We start from the raw sequence: 21,656 nt of genomic DNA on the forward strand, positions 1-21,656 counted from the left end.
ACTCGGGGGCACAGAAAATTCAATAGAATTAATTGCATACTATGCAACCAATAGTTTCACCATATAAAAATAACATAATGTACACAACCGCCTACCACAATGTACAACTACTCCATTACATTGCTCACCTGCATTCTGGGTTGGTTGGCTTTTGAACAGTCTTCCTCTCTTAGACATTGTTTGTTCTGTGATACAGACCAGGAACTACAACACAATAAGACTTCCTCAAAAATCGAGCAATACCCAATTGTAAAGCAGTAATTAACTATTAACTTCAATACAGTCAAGTTGAAGTAGATGATTCAAGGAAAAACATAAAAAAATTACCAAATGCTATTTCATTTTTCATGCAAATCAGTTATGTACCAACAAGTCCATATAATGTAGCATAAATTAAATCTACCACAATGGCAGATCTAAATGATGCAGCAGATAGAGTTCAATAATGTAACAAACGGTATATATAATGAATTTGTTACAACAGAGAATAAAACCCCAATTGAAAAACCAAAAATCAGGAACCCTACCTTGTTGTTGATTGCAAGTCTTCCACCGATTAAAACGTTGCTGCGTCGAGCGAGTGAGCAAAATCCGGCAGAATTCGTCTTCTCCGTGTAGTTGCTCCGATTTAGCAAACTAATCAATCAATACTGAAGAAAAACCCAATTGAAAAACCCAAAATCAGGAACCCTACCTTGTTGTTGATTGCAAGTCTTCCACCGATTAAAACGTTGTTGCGTCGAGCGAGTGAGAAAAATCTGGCAGAATTCTCTTCTCCGTGTAGTTGTTGATTTCCGGTGGCTTGGAGTGGCGGCTAGGGTTTGGAAATTGGGGAGGGGGGAATTAGGGGAGACGATGTTGAATCGTGGGTTTGAGGAGTGAGAGAGAGAGTGGGTAGATGGAAGGTCTATGAAAATCTCGCTGAAATCTCGCTCCTGCCGTTTTAATTCATGGCTGTTTTACAATTTTACCCATATAATGCACAGAATGAACCTAATAATGCAACACGGGATGATTTTGTGAGGCTTCATCTAGTCCATCCATCATACTAATCTAATGGATGTGATTAAGAAGGAAATAGTATCTAAAGGGGTAAAAGGAGTTTAATGCTACCCTATATATATATATATATATATATAGTTGTAATCAATGTCGAACCCTTCTTAAAGACCGAACTAGAGAACAAATCTAGGCCATAAGATCTAGTTTTTTGATGAGATATGTTGCTGTGTAAAATTTTTACGCTCTTCATTACAAGCCAATTTTACTTCATTGTATAGGTTTATTACTTCATTCTGTACGTAATGCATTGAAACTACAATATGTTTTTACTTGCTTCAAGTAGGTTTTGAAATGATTCAACATATGCTTCGTTCGAATTCATTGACATGAGTTTTTACTTTATTCACATTAAAAAATGCAATTTATTCAAGTGAATTTATTACTTCATTCAGAAACGTTATTACTTCATTGGATAAGGTTTTTACTTCATTCCAGTAGGACTTTAAATGCTTCTACACATACTTCATTCATATAATTTATTATATTATTCCATGTGTTTATTACACCATATCAGCGCTGTAGCGGTGGTGATAGATATTGTAAAGAGAAAGAACGGCACGCGACGACAAAACTGCATTTACGTACTAGAATAAAGTCATAATCCTATTATAATGAAGTAAAAACCTACCGGAATGAAGTAATATATTCTGGAATGAAGTTAAATATTCGTAACATGTTAGTATGACTTATTTACCTTCGGATGAATAATAAAAGACTGGTGATGAAGGAGAAAATAATTTATAAATTTTTGAATCTCATCCATAAAAAACTAGATCTAAAAACCCTAATTTGGTATGGTTCGGTGGTTCGGTCTTTAAGAGTGGGTTTGTGGATAATAGGACTATATATATATATATATATATATATTGGCTTCAACTAAAAATGGATATCATTGCTCTTAATTAATGAAGTTTAAAATCTATTGCTTCACAATAATCATATGGCTACTAAACTTAATCTCAACTCTTTGTGCCACCTATTTCTAATTGTATCTCTCATTCTCTCTCTTCCTTGCAATATACTGTACGAAACCAATGGTGAAAAAATAGAGGATTCTATTTTATGTCTTAAAGTATATTAAAATAAAAGAAAATATATTATATTAAGATAAAAGAAAGAAATGGCATTGATTTATTGATCAATAAAAATATATAATCATTTACATAGAGTATTGTTCAATAAAAGAAAAAAATGACATTATAGATGTTGTTTATTTTAGATAAGTTGATTTATTAATCTGTAAAAAAATGTACTCCATTTAATACTATTTGAAATTATTTGATTAGAATATATATTTAATGGACTTATGAGAATTAATACAAATAAATAGAGAAATAAAACTCAAACCCCATTTTACAGTTGAAAACTAAGATATTTAATCCTTTATAATTATATAGTACTCTATTATATTCCAAACTCATATTTTATGGAAAATGAAATACATTCCATTCTATTTTCTGAGCAATTATTGGTCCACAATGTGTATACATTTATTGCCTATTAATCGAAACAATGGAAGAGAAAAACCTCTTCGTCATTTTTTCTCTTCCCTTCCTTGTCTTTGGACTAATCATCTTACACAAAATATATATATATATAAAAAAAAGAAGTGCATCTGACACCCAAACGTACAAGATGATAAAAAAAAAATATTACTACTAAAAACAAAAAGAAGTGCATCTGACACTCAAATGTACAAAATGATTAAAAAAAATATTACTACTCCCTAGGAAATTACTCTCTCTCCTCTGCTCCTTTCACCCCTCTCTATCTCTCCTTTCATCTCTATATCCCTCCTTTTTCAGCTATTCAGTTTCACTTCCTCTGTATAAATGGTTGGACAGCTCCGGCAAGCCATGGTCTATGCTGATTTCGTTAGTACCTTCATCTGTTCTTAGTTTTATGCTTTTTCTCTGCTGGATCTGTACTTCTCTTATCATTCTCTAATTTACTCTTCTTTTGATATTCAATGCTTGTTAATATATGCAAAAACCCAGAAGATGTTGTGAGATATTAGATTTAATAGGACAAACAATGGTGAGTATTAATAGAAGTTAATGCTATTGTGGTTTAAAGAGTTAACCTATGTAAAAAAAGAAAAATGTTAAATAATATTCACATGCCTTAAATATCTGCAAAATATAAATGGTCAAGATAAGCAACAAAACATTAAAATATAAAAAATATAAAGATGAAGATGAAGAAAGATATGAAAGTAAACGTAGAGAGAGAGAGAAGAACATGTAACTTATGTAAAAAAAGAAAAATGTTAGATAAAATTCACATATCTTAAATATCTGCAAAATGTAAACGGTCAAGATAAGCAATAAAATATTGAAATAAAAAAAATATAAAGATGAAGAAAGATATGAAAGTAAATCGTAGAGAGAGAGAGAAGAACATGTAATTTATGAATGTGTGTTGTTGCAACTGATATTTATAGAACAACTTTCTAAATAATCTTGGGTTTTAAATTTCAAAATTTTTTTGCTCTAGAATGAACAGATTTCCCCCCTTTTTTAGCTCCAAAAAACCCCTCCATTTTGGAGGGGGGAAAACCCACATTATTTTTGGGAGGGAAAACCCACGTTTTCTTTTGGAGGCAAAACCTACTTTTTATTTGGGTGGGAAAACCTTGTTATGCTATGTGTTTCGTATGCATACAAAATGTATTTGTATATATATAGATGATGTGATGTTTAGTCAGCTTTACAATTAAAAATGATGCTATTATCTGATGGTTTTAATGCATGAAGGTGGTGGGGTCATTTTAACTATTGGTCAAAGCTTGGAAGTGTGAGTTGGCGGATGGCATTTGCAAAATTCCCCCCAAATCGCAAATTTGAAAACAGGGGGGAATTCCCTTTGATTTCCCCCCAAAAAAAACCCAGCTTTTAATGATAGTATAGATTAAAAAATAATCGTGAAATTCGGGTATCGGGTTACCTGATACCCAAAAATACCAAAATTTAGTTCCTGATCCCGAACCTGAAACCCGAAAAATCAGAAATCGGATATCCAATTATCCGATTTTTCGGGTTTGCCGATATCCATTTTGACAGCCCTATGAAAAGCCCTATGAAAAGTAAATGAACAATTTTGAACTAAGTAAAAAAAAATTGGAGTATCAAAATTCATCAAAAAGTTCACGATTTTAGATCATTATTCATAAAATAAAAAGATTGAATTTGCTCGAGTCTCCAAATTGCGTAGACAATAGAACTAAATTGCATATAAAGTTTGTCTCTGAAAAACCGAATAAAAGAGAGATTGTCAGATCTAAACCAAATCACGCGATACAGCATTGCTGTATTTCACAAATTCCCACCCCACAATAAAATTTCCAATTTCGCCATAACCTTGCTCTAAACCCTAATTTCCTCCCATCCGGATTCAGATCCATAATCGGGTACGTTCATCACCGCACACATCGTATGTCTATACTTGCTACCACCTATTCGCATATCTGGATTTGGAATTTACTCATTTGAGCAATTCAACTTAGTTTTTTTTGTTCATTTCCTTTTTCGAGTTTGTTATTATTGTCATTTTCTTTGTGGTTAAATGAGTTATGTACGTGCTGCTACGATTGGAGCTGGTTTTGGAATAGATCTATGTTTGAAACGATGAATATGGTTGATCATTTTGGATTTGGTTAGTCTTAGATTGTCACTTGTGTGTCTGTTGAACCAATTAGATTGGCGATCTAAGCTTCTTGTTAGTTTGAGAGGATGATGACGAAGAGATGGTAGAATCAAATTTAGTTCTGGATACAATTTTGCTATTACATGTAAATTGTTTTCTGAATGCATTTCTAAGCTGAAAGGACAAATAAAATTATTGAAGCAATGTTAAATTAAAGTACATCACTGATTTACTTACTTTTTCCCTTTGATTAACATAGTTCATCAGTTATTTTGTCTCTTGTGGTTTGTATGAATTAGGAGAAAGGTTTATTTAATTGGTCTGATGGGGTAGATTGCTATGTTAACAGATGCTCATGCAATATGTTCTAGCTTACTGCATGAGTTCTGATTCGTCTGAAAAATGTCATTGGTGATTAGTATTGTTTTAGCTTCAATAACTTGTGTACTGTATTGCTTAAGCTGATTAGGAGAAAGGTTTATTTAATTGGTGCGTGGTGTATTTAGCTTTATTTGTCTGATGGGGTAGATTGCTATGTTAACAGATGCTCATGCAATATGTTCTAGCTTACTGCATGGGTTCTGATTCGTCTGAAAAATGTCATTGGTGATTACTATTGTTTTAGCTTCAATAACTTGTGTACTGTATTGCGTAAGCTGATGCCCGACAATCGTTGCTTGTTTCAAGTTTCGACAAATTGTGTACCATGTCGGAATTTCGATATGCTGCCTTCTCAAGATCACTTTTTTTATTCCAGTGTGATGATTTTTTTTTTTCCAGTAGTCATTTCTCAGGAAGCTATGAAATGTGTAAACATCCGAAAGTGCTAGATTTTGAGTTATGTGGTCAGCTTTTTACTTAATTATTTTGAATTATAGTGTGAAATCTTAGGATTTGGTATGCATTGAGAACATAGGATGATAGCCACACCAATCTTGCTTCTTGTTGCTGTTGCATCGTGATGGAAATTGTCTAGACTTGAAGTTTTGAACACAATAATATCTCTGCTTGCAAAGCTGCAAGATGTTTCCTGTTGTTTCCTAATACTCTATTTTCTTCTGTGCTCTTTGTCTTTATTAGAACATGTCATGTTTAGCGGTTGTCAGTTAGGCCCGTAGGCTTAACAGTTCGAAATATTAACATTGTAGTTATTACCTATGTACGTATTTGTTGGAGATTAGCTACATTCCTTAATTGCAAATTAAGTGCCAGGTAGGAAATCATTCCATATGAGCTTTAGAATCTAGATTTGGAAGTCCATTTTTCGCAAATATTGTATATTTCATAATTCATAGTCACACAAGTTAGTTTGGAATGACTTCAAGAGAAAATGGCATATCTAGTAGTAGCAGTCTTCCTTGAAGCAGGACACAATGTAGGTTATTTTTTTCTTTCGTACTGAGCAGTTTAGCTTATGCTGGATGGACAATTAATGAACTAAATGCATCTCAACCAAAAAAAACTCACTATAATTACAAGTACTTTAGGAATTACAGGCTTGAATATTTTTGTTCTGAACCTTGATTCAAGAGGTGGGAGAAACATGCTATTTAAGTATGTTTTCTGGTTAATGTCTGGTTGTAAACCTGTATTGTGGCCTGAAAAGCTCCATACTTAATTAAATTATGAGACTTGTAGTGTTGACGTAAATCATGAAGCAGTATACTAATTGAGTAAATCTTCTTTTTGCAGCTTTGATTTTTTATTTCTTCATTTTAGCTTATAAAAGGCTGGTTTGGGAAATAGTCAATGCTTTTCTTCTCTAGAGCAATGGCGTTCCCTTCAATTTCAAGAAGGAAATCATGCACTTTTTTGACATACTTGATTGTAATATTTCAAGCCTGCAATGGTTTCTATCTTCCTGGAAGCTATATGCATACATATTCACCAGGAGAGGAAATCTTTGCCAAAGTGAATTCTCTGACCTCCATTGAAACTGAGCTTCCCTTCAGTTACTACAGTCTGCCTTATTGCAAACCTCCAGGAGGAATTAAAAAAAGCGCTGAGAATCTTGGCGAGCTGCTAATGGGAGATCAGATTGACAACTCCCCGTATCGATTCCGGATGAATGTCAACGAGTCTCTCTACCTGTGCACCACTCCAGAATTGAGTGAAAATGATGTAAAGCTTTTAAAGCAAAGAACTCGGGATCTGTATCAAGTGAACATGATACTTGATAACTTACCCGCTATGAGGTTTACTAACCAAAATGGGGTTAAAATTCAGTGGACGGGCTACCCAGTTGGGTATACTCCTCAGAATAGTAATGATGATTACATCATTAACCATCTCAAGTTTAAGGTATATATTCATGAGTATGAAGGGGCTGGTGTGGAGATAATTGGCACAGGTGAAGAAGGTATGGGTGTCATTTCAGAAGCTGACAAAAAGAAGGCTTCAGGTTTTGAGATTGTTGGTTTTGAGGTTATCCCTTGTAGTGTGAAATACGACCCTGAGAAGATGACTAAGCTACACACTTATGATCCTGTTGCATCGGTTGGCTGTCCACAGGAGATTGGTAACTCTCAGATTATAAGGGAACATGAAAGGGTGTCCTTTACATATGATGTGGAGTTTGTAAAGAGCGATATCAGATGGCCATCTCGGTGGGACGCCTACCTGAAGATGGAAGGTGCCCGTGTGCACTGGTTCTCAATTCTAAACTCACTGATGGTAATTTTCTTCTTGGCAGGCATTGTTTTTGTCATACTTTTGAGAACAGTGAGAAGGGATCTGACAAGGTATGAAGAACTGGACAAAGAGGCTCAGGCCCAGATGAATGAGGAACTTTCTGGGTGGAAGCTTGTTGTTGGTGATGTTTTCAGAGAGCCTTCCCATTCAAAGTTACTCTGTGTGATGGTTGGAGATGGGGTTCAGATTACTGGGATGGCGGTTGTCACTATTGTTTTTGCTGCTCTTGGTTTCATGTCACCAGCTTCTCGAGGCATGCTGTTGACTGGGATGATATTGCTTTATCTTTTCCTTGGAATTGCTGCTGGGTATGTTGGTGTGAGAATGTGGACAACTATTAAAGGTACATCTACAGAGTGGAGATCAGTTTCTTGGTCGATAGCTTGTTTCTTCCCTGGAATCGTCTTTGTTATTTTGACTTTCTTGAATTTCATCCTCTGGGGAAGTAGGAGCACTGGGGCTATTCCACTTTCCTTGTACTTTATACTCTTGGCACTCTGGTTCTGCATCTCAGTGCCCCTCACTCTCTTGGGTGGACACTTGGGCACACGAGCTGAGCCTATTAAGTACCCCGTGCGCACTAACCAGATCCCCAGAGAGATTCCTGCACGCAAATACCCATCATGGCTCCTCGTTCTTGGTGCTGGAACTCTGCCCTTTGGAACTCTCTTCATTGAGCTTTTCTTCATCCTTTCTAGCATCTGGCTTGGGAGGTTCTACTATGTCTTTGGCTTCTTGCTCGTCGTACTCTTGTTGCTGGTGATAGTCTGTGCAGAAGTATCTGTTGTCCTGACTTACATGCATCTCTGTGTTGAGGATTGGATGTGGTGGTGGAAAGCGTTCTATGCCTCTGGATCAGTTGCCCTCTATGTGTTCTTGTACTCCATCAATTATCTTGTCTTTGACCTCCAAAGCCTGAGTGGACCAGTGTCGGCAACACTTTATCTCGGGTACTCACTGATAATGGCAGTCGCGATCATGCTCTCTACGGGCACCATTGGTTTCCTTACTTCATTCTACTTTGTTCATTACCTCTTCTCGTCAGTGAAGATTGATTGAGGAATAGCATGGAATATATTGAGAGACCAGACCACCTTCGCGGGCATAGAAAATGTTTCAGCAGCGTATGGAAGAGCATTCTGAGGTTTTTCAGCAAGACATTATAAAATCTGTAGCTGGATTATAGTATGTTACTGTAGAGAGAGCCAAATTGTCGTTTCTGTCATTCCCCCCTCATTTCGTTATAATCTTTGCGTCATAGCCTCGCTTTCTTTTTGTAATGCATGAAGTAGAAAAGAATTGTGATGAATTCTTGCTATTCAACTGTACCTATATATGCTGATAAGGAGATGTGTGGTGATTGTTTTTGTCTGAATAATCTTACAGTTTGTGTGCAAATTGGAAATGCATTTTCGTAGATACAAATTATTTGCTTTCATAGATACACTTTTGAGCACCAAATACTTAATTTGGGAGTACATAATTTTTTATTCTTTGCAAGCTAAATTTATCCTATTTCCAAGTCATGAATGGGCATTCTTATACATATACTTTTTCTAGGTTCCATAGTAGTGAAGGTATTTCATTCCAGAACGGATAAGAATAATTTTGTTAAGTGAGTTGAATAAATGAAGAATAAAGTAGGAGAGAAAAAATGTAAAAAGATTAAGAGAGAGTAGAGTTATTTTTACTAAAAAAGAAAATGACTCCATTATGGATCATATTAAAATGACATAATGACTCAACTTTTATGGAACGTATTAAGTACAATTCTGTTGAACTTTTGGAAACCTTAGGTATTTTTCTAATTTATACTCCATCCGTCCCATAAGAGATGTCACACTTTTCTTTTTAGTTTGTTCCATAAAGATGTCACATTTCCTTCTTTTGGAAAAAGTTCTCTCTCACATCAATTATAAAATTATATTTTCTCTCACCACTTAACACATAAAATAATATCACCTAAAATCTCGTGTCATCTCCTCAGTGTGACATCTATTATGGAACGGAGGGAGTACTTTAGTTTAAAAAATGCCCAAATTGTTCTCGAGAAAGGAAGCTAAAGCTGTTATTGAATAAAGTAACGATGATTCAAAGATGCTGTAACATCTGTCATTTCTATTGATTTCCTGTGTTTGCAGACGTTATTCATGCTTGAAAAAAAATGAGATAAAGAAGTTGTTCACATATATTGAAACACCATTTATGCCCACCATATTTTTATTTTGTTTAGTTTAACTGTGATTCTAACTAGTATTAGCAAGTTGGGAGAATAAAAAACTTTGTGTCTCATATGCTCGTCAAGCGAAAGAATGTAAGTTTTGTGTTGCACATATGTAACATGTGATAGAATCATATTCCCCCCCGTCCCAAGATAAGCGACTCGCTTCTTTTTTGCTCCCGTTTTGAAAAAATGATATAAAATAGTTAGACTGGATCATTAGAGTAAAGTAAGTGAGAGAATTATGTAGAGGAGAACCTTCTCAACATAATTCTTATTCTTACTTTACTTTTTCTTCACTTCAACTATTTTATATTAATTTTTCAAAATGAGTGCGAAAAAAGCGAGTTGCTTATCTTGGGATGGAGGGAGTATATAGAATTGAACATGTACTTGGTATAAGCCACATTTTTTTCTAATTAATTAATTAAATATCAACTTTTTCTAATTAATTAATTAAATATTAATTAATCATTGTATTAATTGGAATGGAATGGGACATACAATCAATTGGCCATAATATATATGGATACATATTCCCTAGATTAGTTTATTGCAGTTAAGAAAAATGAGGATATTTATATATAATGAGGATCATTAATTTAGTCAAAAATATATATGGTTATGATTGTCTTGAATTAAGTATTAATTTTGTTGACTAACATAATTAAATCAAATAATTGTGATAAATTATTAGTCAATTATGAAATAATATAATTTGATTTTGTTAATTACTTGGTAAAAAGAAATGTTTTAGCCACTTTGATGGAAATGACTTTAATAATTATTATTAGGATTTGTTCGTGATCCCATCAAATCACATACATCACGAAGAACACATAAACGAGAGAAAAAGGAGAAACAAATTCTTGGATCTGCATCACTCAATCGAAGAGAGTTCAATCGTCAAGGTGAGTTTTCGATCCCATAACATTTATGGTTGATTACATGAAATACATATTGTTCAAATATCCTGCATTATTTATACTAAATTACATTTTCTTGAATTATGAAGTAAATAATTCCTAACACACATATCCAAATACAATCAAAATCGAATAAGTTGGGTCTTTTTAAAATTAAACTGAACATGCAAATGAAGAGAAATAGAGAATAGTGCCGAGAGAGAACATGCTAGAGCACAAAGTCAATGAAATGATTAGTGTGATTTTTTCCATCTTAAAAACACAGGAGTAGAAAAAATAATAGGGTGTACGTTTAATTTACTATTTAAACAATATAACGCAACTAAAATATTTAGGGTTGATATGCGTGGAGACTTTAATATTCAAGTTGATAAGATTAATGTAAAACCAACAACTTCCACTTTATTAATGAATCTGTTCAAATAGTTTGTCTCTACTGTCTTCTTCAATGACCTCTTACCGGTCTAATTGAGAAAGTAAGATTAAACTTTAAACCAAATGTAGCAATATTAATAATGGAAACGTGTTAGCGTCTCGATATATTCAGTTGAAATTTATAGATCTATTTACTTTTTTTGTATTCAATTCAATGTGGATGCAGAATGATGATAGTTTTATTTATCCGTCTGATGCTAATTATTTTTAGGGTGACAAAGTACTACCCACTTTGGAAAGGATCCAAATATCTAATAATACTGTTTCTTTCTTTTCGTTATAAAAGGTGCGGCAACATTGCCAAACCCCTAAATGCAGTGATACATAATAGATTCTCTTCTTCTTTACCGGTTCCACACCCCATATTTATCATATAATAATGTATAGTATTTTGAGGAATGAAGCCTCTCTTCTCAAGATGGTCCCTTGTAGCGATATAAAATTTTATGTAATTTTATTTTATATGTTAAAATAATTAGAATAAAGTTAAGAAATAGAATAAAATAAAAAATAAAGATAATATTATTTTTAATAATAAATTATCTTAGTTGAGATAAAGTAAAAAAAAAGTGAATCATCTCCGTGTATAAAAAACCTTCTTTCAACAATAATAACAATGCATACTTAAGCACAATGAAAATTATTATAGAGCAGTTAATTATGATTCATAATTTTTAAATGGTTTAATAAGGACACGTATGAGCCATAACATGTACTAGTATACAAAACCTTCTTTCAACAATAATAACAATACATAATTAAGCATAATGAAAATTATTATACTAGTTAATTATGATTCATAATTTATAAAATCACATCATAGTGACTCAGTTAGTTAACAATAATAATATAAATACCTAAATATACATGGATCATGAAATTGGAAAAAAAGAATATTTAAGGAAAAAAACCGTTGAATATACTCACTTTTCTTACTTTTCAGGATTAGTACCATTTGTCATAATAAAAACATTAAAATTTAAAAATCTGAGATTACTTTTCGAACAAATCCATATTATCCAATTAATTATGACAGACCAAAATGTTTAATTATATCCAAATATCGAATGAAAAATTAGGTAAAGCAATTAAAAACAAAATTATGTAGGTGGCGAAAAGGCGCCGATTTAATTTAAGCAACTCATTAAAGAAACAGTAAAACAAAAGAACCGCACGCCAATTGAAGCTCATAAATTAATGGAAAAAGCAACCCAGATCCCATAGATGCTCTCTCTCTCTCTCCTCCTTTCTCCAACTGGTCTATCTCCTTACCCAAACCAAGGAAATAATAGGATTTCCCATTCCCAGATTCCCTTTTTACTTTTCGAATAACCACTTAAAAATCCTATCTTTACTTTTTTACAATTCTTTCATTCTTGATACTATCGAGATTCCTCTGCTTACAATTTAACAGTGAAGAATAATTATTTGTCTATTGGGTTTGGCTGTAGCAGAACAGGTTTGAATTTGATTTCTTTCTTTCTCGATCTTTCCTTAGCATGCATGAATTTCGGATTATGTTTCTTGAGGCTTGATGATGAAGATATTTCATAATTTTATATACTCCATCTATTTTACTGCCGAGTTGGTTGATCATAGTAATTTTTTATTACTATATTCATAGAATGAGTTGGCTGAAAAGGCTTATTTTTTGTTTAAGAATATGTGACCAGAAAGTGAGTGCATGATGATTGGCACTTTTATTCAATCCAAGTTTTATTTTATTTGTAATACTACTATGTTTTTTCTTTGAGCTCAATTATTGTACAACTTGATATTAAAGTAAAGATGAATTCTGATGAATTGAAGAATTAAATTTTTTTTCTGGAGTTGCTGTGTTCATCCAAGGTTGGAATATATCCCAATTAATAAAAGCATTCCCATTAATTTGATTATTGGATGCAGATTGTTGCAGCACTTGGCATAATTAAGGAGTTGAAAGGAGTGATCTTTAACAAAATGAGGACTCTCATTCGGGCCGTGAGGCAATTTAGGCCGGCTTTCAGCAGGTCAAGACGAAATATCATATACGATGCCTCGTCTAGATCACGTGATTTTTGGTTCAGAATGGATCATCGTTCTATGTATAGCATGTCCCATAGTGTAAACGATTTTTGTCAAAGTAAATATACACACATGATCCACAGAGCTACTATATCAACTGATGTAGCTGCAATGACTAATGGAGGTTGTCTATCGTTTTTAAAGTATCCTGTAACTGAGATTTGGAATATGCACGGCCAAGCGATTGATTTAAACTTAATTTATTTATTGAATTTAAATGCAGAACTAAATGGCCGAGGGCCTCTGCTAGAATACGGGCGTAGGATAGCTGCTGGTGAACTTTTGGATGGAGATGCTTGCCAGGTTTGCTAGTTTTGTCTTAATTATCAATCCACTTCTGTTGTTTTTTTCTTCTCTTTGAGATTTACAGTGTGTATGATTGCAATTTTTTTAGCCGATCGATATTCTTATATATGTAAATAAAGCGATTTTGTTACTTGTTTGAACTAATGGATTGCATACTGGAAGTGCAGATTACTGGTTTGGCCGAATAGAATCTGATGTGCCTTTAGTTTATGGAAATGAAAAACAGATTTCACTCACTTAATATTAGTACTATTTAAATTGCAAGAAGGATTCAGGTTTATTCATTAAGGAGAATGAGTTCAGTTGATATTGCTCTTTGTATAGGTCATATTAAAATCCTCCTAAAGGTTACAAATTTAAAACTATCCATGATACTTGCAGAAATAATGTGTGAATTGTGACATTGCAGCTTAATACCCTGGGAGAGCTTCAAAGACTGTACAATGAGCTTGTTGAAAAAGAAGAAGCTTGCCGATTGGATCGTTATGCTACTTCTGAGAAAGCTGGGAGGTAAATTTTCAGATCCTTGTTTCTATGTAGCATGAATAGTCTGTGTTCGGTACATTATTTGGTCTGGTGTCATTATTTTCTTGCTTTTATATTGGTATAATTCTCTAATAAATTGTTTCTGTATATGTACAGGAGTAGGTGGTTGTGGTCACGTTTTATACCTCAGTCTTCAGATGCACCTGTGAGGGGGCTTTATCTATACGGAGGAGTGGGAACTGGAAAGACTATGTTGATGGACTTATTTTTTAATCAACTGTAAGGATCGAACACGATCTTTGAAGTGCTTTAATTATCTTCACATTAGCCTGTGCTTAGTTTTTACTGTGTCATTAACTAATTCAAGTTCTCTGCTGCTCCATACATTCGTTCTAAATGTTCCAGTCCTTCCAATTGGAGGAAGAAGAGGATCCATTTCCATGACTTCATGCTAAATGTTCACAGCCGTTTACAAGTATGATTTGTTTCTTAGATTTCTTTCTCACTTTCTTTTTATAAAGTTGTCTGGATAGTCTACTAAAGTTTCGTTGTGCTTTCATCACGCTTCATAAATTCTTAGATTCTATACCAATTTCGATTTTCCAGCATCTTCTGATTTTAGATATGATATTTCTGATTCATGTTTTTCCTTTTTGTGTTTTGGTTTAATCCCTGATTATTATCAACCTCTGACTGAGAGTGTAGGGTTTTCTGAGTTTCGTGGGCAAAACCTTTTGCTAAAATGCATATGAAGCAGCTAAGATATATTTAGAAAAAAGTGATGCGATTACATGTGCAGGATAATAATTGTTATCTAGTGCCCGTTGAATATGTGTATAGATCTTCTGAAACAGGAAGAGATAATTTTGGAGAAAAAATCGGGCATCATGTTTCATCCATGAAGAAGCTTATTTAGGGCTTCTGGGGCCTTTTCCTTCATTACTTGGCATAAGATGTTGTTCATGTCTACTACTATCTGATAAGAACACTGTAGTTGGCATTTGTTTGTAGTCGTAGAGTGGGATAATGTCGGGACTTAAATGCATCAGATGCATTTGTGATGACAAAGCAAGGTCAACATTTGATCTTATTTTGAGTAAATAACCAACTTTAGGAACCATTGTAATTGGCATTAAGTCATTAACATTAGTCACGGGGGAAGGTTCAAACATATGCATGTGATATTAACCGATCCAAGTTGAACTTAAGGTCATGGTGAAATTTAATTGCAGAAGCACAAGGGAGTCTCAGATCCCTTGGAAGTTGTTGCTGGAGAGCTATCCGATGAAGCAATCTTGCTATGCCTTGATGAATTCATGGTAAGTAACAGGCAACGTAATTTATTATTCTGCCTACAAGTTACAACATACCATTGCCATGTTCTGCTCTATCTTCCAGCTGTTTGTTTATATTTTTTGTGTCTTGCTTAGGTGAATGATGTTGCTGATGCCTTAATTCTCAATCGTCTATTTCGACATTTATTCAGCAATGGAGTTGTGAGTATCCTACTTTCCAATTCTACTATTTGTTATGTGAAATTTTGAATAGACGTATTCACTGCCTAATAAGTGGTGACCTGTGTTGTGATTCATGAATAGATTCTCGTTGCTACTTCAAACCGAGCTCCAGATAACCTCTATGAAGGGGGCTTGCAGAGGGATCTGTTTCTTCCATTCATTGCTACTTTGAAGGTTCGTTTTCAGTCGATGTGATAATAGCTGGAAGGACAGAGTCATGGATCTCTCTTTTCAAGACATTTTGAAACTATCGCTATGTGTTACTGTGTTTATTGAATCTCTTAATAACTTAGAATCTAATTCTGATGCAGGAAAAATGTGTAGCTCATCAAATCGGTTCCTCAGTGGACTATCGGAGAAAGACATCGGTAAAGCTTCCTTGTCTCTAATTACTGTCCATTGCAGTATTCACTTCAATGTATCTATCTTCTTATTTTTTGCAAGTCTTTTGTTTTATTATGCTGAACATATTATTGCCTTTCCCCAAATTCTAGGCAGAACAAGGTTTCTACTTTGTCGGAAAGCATTTGTCAGGCCGTCTCAACAAACGATTCTATCAGTTAATTGGTGAACACACAGCTTCTCCACAAGAGGTGGAAGTTGTCATGGGGAGAAAATTGCAGGTATAAAACTATCCTAGTCCAAAGATTTAAAAATTCACGCATTGAATAGCTGTCAATCTAGGCTAAATGTAATGCTTTTTTTGGTCTTCCTGTGCTTTGTTAGGTCCCACTGGGCGCGGATGGCTGTGCTCTCTTCCCTTTTGAGGAACTCTGCGACAGACCTCTTGGAGCCGCGGACTATTTTGGTCTGTTTGGTAAGTCTCCCCTTCATTTTTCGCCAACTGAAACACGAGTTTGCTTGGTTCTCTCGATACTTAGTATTAATTTTCCTTAGCAGAAAAATTCCATACGCTGGCACTGGATGGGGTGCCGATATTTGGGGCCTCCAATAGGACGGCAGCCTATCGGTTTGTGACTTTAGTTGATGTTAGTCCTTGAATCCTTTTGTCCCGTTGGAAAGGTAATGTTGTTTGCAGGAAACATGATATGTTGAGTGTTATGTTTTGAACAGGTTATGTACGAGAAGAGAGCTAGACTATTATGCAGCGCTGAGGGGACTCCATTCCAACTCTTGGAACGGATTGTAACAATAGCCGATGCTCAGCAAGTGGCACCAAGGACCTCTTCGAGATCGAGGAAATCAGATGACTCCGACATTTGTGTGGACGACGAATTAGGTTTCGCTAAAGATCGCACCATTAGTAGGTAGTAAAGAAGGGCATTGTTTTCTTGTTAAAAACTTGTCTGTTTTTTTATTTTCTAATTTTAATTTGTTGGTTGATTTAGGTTAACAGAAATGAATAGCAGAGAGTACTTGGAGCAACATGCGGAAGCCTTGCTAGAAAAGCATAGCCACCAACATGTCTTGTTGTAATAGAATTTTTTAGATGACTTCTTTTTGCAATAATACCATGTCAAGAAATTTTATTGCCATTTTATTGCTATTTTATGTATACGATATTACAACAATACTGTTTTTTTTTTTTTTTTTTGTTAACGACGATTGTAATACTATGGGAACGATTAATGGCTTGATTGGTTTGTAGTTGCTATACACGTGTACCGGTCTTAGCTTAAAAAACACAGAATTGGAGTTGTTCGTATCCGTTCCGTTTCATCGACTCATTTGACAAGTCTTGGCGACAGGGGATAATACGGAGTACTTAATAGTGTATCATTGTATCTGAAAAGTAGAGTATAATCTAAAATCAATTTAGGATGAAGAATGGGATGAAAAGAGTTATAATAGCAAAAAGTGATTAATATAGTATAGGTTAGATTTTTTAAAAAAAAGGTGATATATTTAGGCGCAGTTGTGCATGCAACGTGTGAAGTTGAGCAATAGTTTAGGTGTAGAGTTGGCCAATTCCTTCCTTCCATCCTTAGCAGAGCAGAAACGGCGAGCTTCTTCTCTCTCATTTTGCACATCTTTTCTTTCATCTCTACCTTCCTTTGCTCTCTCTACTCTTCAGGTACGTATTTGCTTCGTTGCTGCCGATCTCTTCGTATACTTTCTCTCTTACACACACACACACACACTCAACGCGTTTTATAATAGTTCATGCGATCGATGATGTTAAATTGCTGGCCATCGTTATGATTTTCACTCGTATCAATTTCGTTTTCAACGTTGGAAAATATATTCTTCATCTACGGATAAATTTAGCTAGTTATGATTAATTTGTTGTTGCTGATTAGGCTGTTTGGTTCTCTCTGATTTCGGTTCTTCATCAAAATGGCTGCCGGGACCAATGGCCAGCAAAGTTTTAGGAACGCGATTAAATCTATTATACATGAATCGACATCAGTCCATAGTCAATATAAGGTGATATCTTGGTCTAAATCTCTCTAAAGTTACATCACATAATGTTGCTTGTTTCAGAACATAAAAGTCACCATTGTTAAAGCCACAAACCACCTCGAATTGTTGCCCAAAGAGAAGCATGTAAAAAGTGAGTCCATACGTTCTACCTCGCCTTCTATTTTTCTTGAAATTCTTACTGGTGAAGTTGTGTTATTCAGTTTCTTTTACTTATTGCATTCTCTATAAACATTGTTTGATGATGAAACAAAGTAAAAGTAATAGAGGCACGCCTTCTCCATTTTTTCAGCTATTTTAGCTGCCGTTTCTGGTCCAAGACCGCGAGCTGATGTTGGTTACTGTATTCATGCACTTAAAATGCGTCTTACACAGGCCGAGTCTTGGGTGGTAAGCTCCCCAACCTCTTGTTTTAGACTATTTGTTTCTTTTACATTCATTATACCTTAATTAAGATATGGAAGCCCTATTCATCAGTTGATTTTGTTCCGTTTTCAGGTTGCGCAGAAAACTTTGATTGTTGTACACCGCGCACTGAGGGAGGTCGATCAGTCATTTCTCGAGGAACTAAGTTTCCATACACAACACAGAGGCCGCATGTTTAATATGTTACATTTCAAGGATAACTCATCACCCTCTGGTATTCCCTCTTTTCCTTGTTCTTCAAGTTGGCAGTTCACCTCAACAACTCTGCGTAAATGATCATTCGATGTTTTCTGTTTTCAAGCACGTGACTGTTCCTCTTGGATCCGTACATATTCAATATATATTGAGGAGTATCTGAAATGCTTCCGTGTCCTAAAATACGACTTCTATAGTGATCACACGGTGGGTAATTCGTCTACGGTTGTTACATAGCTATCCAAGACTAATAAGTATTTATCGTGCGCTTCACCTGTCATGATCACTTGCAGAGAATAAAGAATCTTGACACTCCTGCCTTGCTCGAGCACTTACCTGCTCTACAACAGCTTCTTCTTCGCCTTCTCAGTTGCAAGGTATAGATCGATAAGCAGTTATTTGTAAATAAGAACTTCTTCGCGTTTCAAGTACTTTTCTATACATACAAACAAATTAACAAGCTATGAGATATGTTAATTTCCTGCAGCCATTTGGAGCGGCTACATACAATTACATGATTCAATATTCTCTTTCAATGGTGAGAATTTATGAATTTCTATCAGAATAAACACTTATCCTTTTCATGTAAATGACATATTGCTAGATAGTTTATTCTTGCTTTTTAATGTGCAGGTTGCAGCAGAGAGTGTGAGGCTCTATGTGGCTATAACAGATGGTGTACTCATTTTAGTTGACAAGGTTTGGAAATGTCAATATTGTATTTCTCCACATCAACTAACATTAACAATAAACTGTATAATGCTCTATAGTTTTTTGAGATGCAACGTGGAGATGCTGTGCCAGCGCTCGCTATCTACCGGAGGGCAATGGAACAAGTAAGTTTTGGTGTGTTTTTAACATATCTTCTCGTCTTAGATCAAAGACCATATCCCGGTTTTTTCTCCAGGCGCAGAGATTGACAGACTTCTTTGAGATGTGCCGAAGCCTTGAATTTGGCCAAGATCAGAAGTATATCAAAATAGAACAGGTTGAAACCTCAAATTTCCATCCACATTACCCCATAATCTCACATGATTATATTCGTCAAACTACAGCCGCCTGCATCGTTTCTCACGGCTATGGAAGAGTACATACGGGATGCTCCACAACCAATAATGCTTCCTTGGTCATCGGTATGTATAATAAATATATAGACTACAATAGACTACATATGTACATAACTGCGAGTCGCCTCTGAAATAGATTTTGTTCTTGTACTCTTAGAACGACGATGGATGTGTTATGCCAAAACTGATAGCTATTCCTGATCCTAAGAAAGCCAATTGCGAAGAAGGATCAGAGTCATCTGATGAATGCGAGGAGGAGGCTGCCAAACCCGAGAAGGTGGCTCCACCACCTCCTCTGATACCTGATCTTCTGGTACAAACATCTCACTAATTAGCTTTTGAGTCAAGTTAAGGCCATGTTTCGCGCGATAATATTTCACGATGATTCTCAGAGCTGGGACGAGCCAAGTGAAAAAGGAAACGAATCAATGGCTACGCCAGGTGATTCTTATAGTCCCTCTACAATACATCATATTTGTAGACAGTAAACAAGCATATATTTATGTGACTATGCTATCTGATCAACCGTAGAAGAGTCGTCCAACGCCACAGTAGGCTCGCAAGCCTCAACTGGCTGGGAGCTTGCAATAGCTACACCACAAACTATAGGTTCAACTCCATCCACACTCTGCAAGGTGAATTATTACCATCTCTATTTTCGCCTTATCCGAGCTTTCCCTCTCTAATTTGACTCGAACGCGCACAGGGAGGCATGCTGGACAGATCGGTCCTGGACAGTTTATACGAAACATCAGTAACAAAACAAGCAGCAAGTGCAAATGGAGCATCTTTCCATACACCTAAAGCTTGGAATCCTTTTGAAGCTGATGATTACGTTCATGATCCGAACATTTTCTACAGTGGTTATAATTATAATCACAACATGTTGTACTATCCAAGCCTCGCATTGCAGCCGGCAGGATTCATTCAGCAACACAACGGTTACGGGCAGGCCATCGTTCCTCATCAGCAGCAAGTACTCGTGGAGCAAAACTACCAGCAGCGGTATATGCAGATTGCCGGGAATGGGATCCATCAACAGCAGCCAATAGCAATGGCAGAGCACAACTACTTGCAACGACATGTCCCCGTGCAGCAACACGGATTTGCGAACCCGTATATGGAGCAAGGCTCGCGGAACCGGTCTTCCAGCTTCAGTTTACTCTGAAGTAGCATATAACAAGTAAGAGGTCGTCTCGTCTAAATCAGCTGAATAATTTTGTTGATTTGTTTTGGTAAGTTTTGATATTTAGTGGCAATGCTACGCATATTGTACTCATGTGGCTCCTTTTGTGCAACAGATTTCATTATGTCATAATAAAGATAGCGATGCGCAATAAAATACCATTCCAAATCTCTATATAACCTCACAATGGATCCTTTATTATTGTTGATGTTTTAATTTCACTTATATTTGTTCAATATAATCATCTCTCACATTGAATTGAAGCCATTTAATTTCAATCACCAAGATGTTACTGATGAGTCGTTTAAAATAAATATTGTAATTCTTAATTTTAGCTAAACAAAAACTCTCGAGGTTTTTTTATTGTCTATCTCCTTCTAGTAGTCCATTTTAATCTGTTTTAATTGTTCTCAGACAGAAAATACTACTACTACTACTACTCTATGTAAACTATAATAAAAATTCACGAAGAATTGATTTGAACAAACTGAAGATATGTAGAAAAATCATAACGTGAAACATAAATGAAAGTCCATAACAATAACAACAGTAACATAAACCATGTATCATGTATGATACCATGATCTTTACTAGCTTATGATTACTTTTCCACTCACATAACAAAACCTTCATCCACGGTTGTCACCCGATCCGGCCCTAATTGACCCACCACCCGAACCCGACCCAGCCGAGGAACCGGCTTCCGAGCCCGCACCTCCACTTGAGCTCGAGCTAGATGAACTCGAGCTTGCGCTTCCACCTGCCCCGGAGCCACTACCAGTGCCGAACCCGAGACCTATGCCGCCGCCCAAGTCCAAGCCGAGGTCTTTCCTGGCGAGTCGGCTTTGGGAGACGGTTGCAAGTGTTGATACGAGGAGCAAAGCCAGAAGAGCACACGGCTTCAACTTTGCCATATTAGTTATTGGTAAGTGAAATAAACAAGATTTTCTATATTTGTGGAAGATGCGTATGAGCATGGACGATATATATGTCTATTTATAGATGGAACTGGAAGTGCTTAAGTGAATACTGCGAAGTGGGAATATT

General features: G+C 35.5%; 4 protein-coding genes across 8 annotated transcripts; 3 read left to right on the forward strand and 1 right to left on the reverse strand.

Annotated features, from left to right (window-relative positions):
* The first annotated feature begins 4,305 nt into the window (after positions 1 to 4,305).
* On the forward strand, positions 4,306 to 8,769 carry LOC125194265 (transmembrane 9 superfamily member 12-like). Of its 2 annotated transcripts, none has more exons than XM_048092395.1 (2): positions 4,306 to 4,494; positions 6,400 to 8,769. In XM_048092395.1, the coding sequence occupies exon 2, from the start codon at positions 6,457 to 6,459 to the stop codon at positions 8,455 to 8,457; it is 2,001 nt and encodes a 666-aa protein (XP_047948352.1). In that variant the 5' UTR covers positions 4,306 to 4,494; positions 6,400 to 6,456; the 3' UTR covers positions 8,458 to 8,769. The 2 variants fall into 2 exon arrangements, with proteins under 2 accessions (XP_047948352.1, XP_047948351.1); XM_048092394.1 differs by having other exon boundaries at positions 4,306 to 4,471.
* Positions 8,770 to 12,175: 3,406 nt separating this feature from the next.
* LOC125192577 (AFG1-like ATPase) lies at positions 12,176 to 17,001 on the forward strand. Of its 4 annotated transcripts, none has more exons than XR_007171428.1 (15): positions 12,176 to 12,439; positions 12,886 to 13,168; positions 13,268 to 13,347; positions 13,760 to 13,860; positions 13,993 to 14,115; positions 14,242 to 14,311; positions 15,069 to 15,155; positions 15,267 to 15,332; positions 15,435 to 15,527; positions 15,665 to 15,721; positions 15,848 to 15,976; positions 16,080 to 16,170; positions 16,251 to 16,323; positions 16,428 to 16,621; positions 16,703 to 17,001. XR_007171428.1 is itself a non-coding variant. In XM_048090192.1 (15 exons), the coding sequence occupies exons 2-15, from the start codon at positions 12,940 to 12,942 to the stop codon at positions 16,788 to 16,790; spliced, it is 1,500 nt and encodes a 499-aa protein (XP_047946149.1). In that variant the 5' UTR covers positions 12,177 to 12,439; positions 12,886 to 12,939; the 3' UTR covers positions 16,791 to 17,001. The 4 variants fall into 4 exon arrangements, 2 of the variants coding, with proteins under 2 accessions (XP_047946149.1, XP_047946150.1); XR_007171429.1 differs by having other exon boundaries at positions 16,254 to 16,323; XM_048090192.1 differs by having other exon boundaries at positions 12,177 to 12,439; positions 16,251 to 16,342.
* Positions 17,002 to 17,338: 337 nt separating this feature from the next.
* LOC125191814 (putative clathrin assembly protein At5g35200) lies at positions 17,339 to 20,748 on the forward strand. The gene is made up of 16 exons (XM_048089233.1): positions 17,339 to 17,388; positions 17,615 to 17,741; positions 17,799 to 17,868; positions 18,028 to 18,125; positions 18,234 to 18,375; positions 18,463 to 18,563; positions 18,650 to 18,733; positions 18,844 to 18,894; positions 18,990 to 19,055; positions 19,127 to 19,192; positions 19,264 to 19,344; positions 19,412 to 19,489; positions 19,581 to 19,736; positions 19,816 to 19,864; positions 19,955 to 20,058; positions 20,130 to 20,748. Exons 2-16 carry the CDS (start codon positions 17,652 to 17,654, stop codon positions 20,589 to 20,591), a joined length of 1,698 nt encoding a protein of 565 aa, XP_047945190.1. The 5' UTR covers positions 17,339 to 17,388; positions 17,615 to 17,651; the 3' UTR covers positions 20,592 to 20,748.
* Positions 20,749 to 21,238: 490 nt separating this feature from the next.
* Positions 21,239 to 21,523, reverse strand: LOC125195065 (serglycin-like). Its single transcript, XM_048093268.1, has one exon. It carries the CDS (start codon positions 21,521 to 21,523, stop codon positions 21,239 to 21,241), a length of 285 nt encoding a protein of 94 aa, XP_047949225.1.
* Between the last annotated feature and the right edge of the window lie 133 nt (positions 21,524 to 21,656).

This window comes from Salvia hispanica, chromosome 6 (genome assembly GCF_023119035.1).
Source record: "Salvia hispanica cultivar TCC Black 2014 chromosome 6, UniMelb_Shisp_WGS_1.0, whole genome shotgun sequence".
Taxonomy (NCBI): Eukaryota; Viridiplantae; Streptophyta; class Magnoliopsida; order Lamiales; family Lamiaceae; genus Salvia; species Salvia hispanica.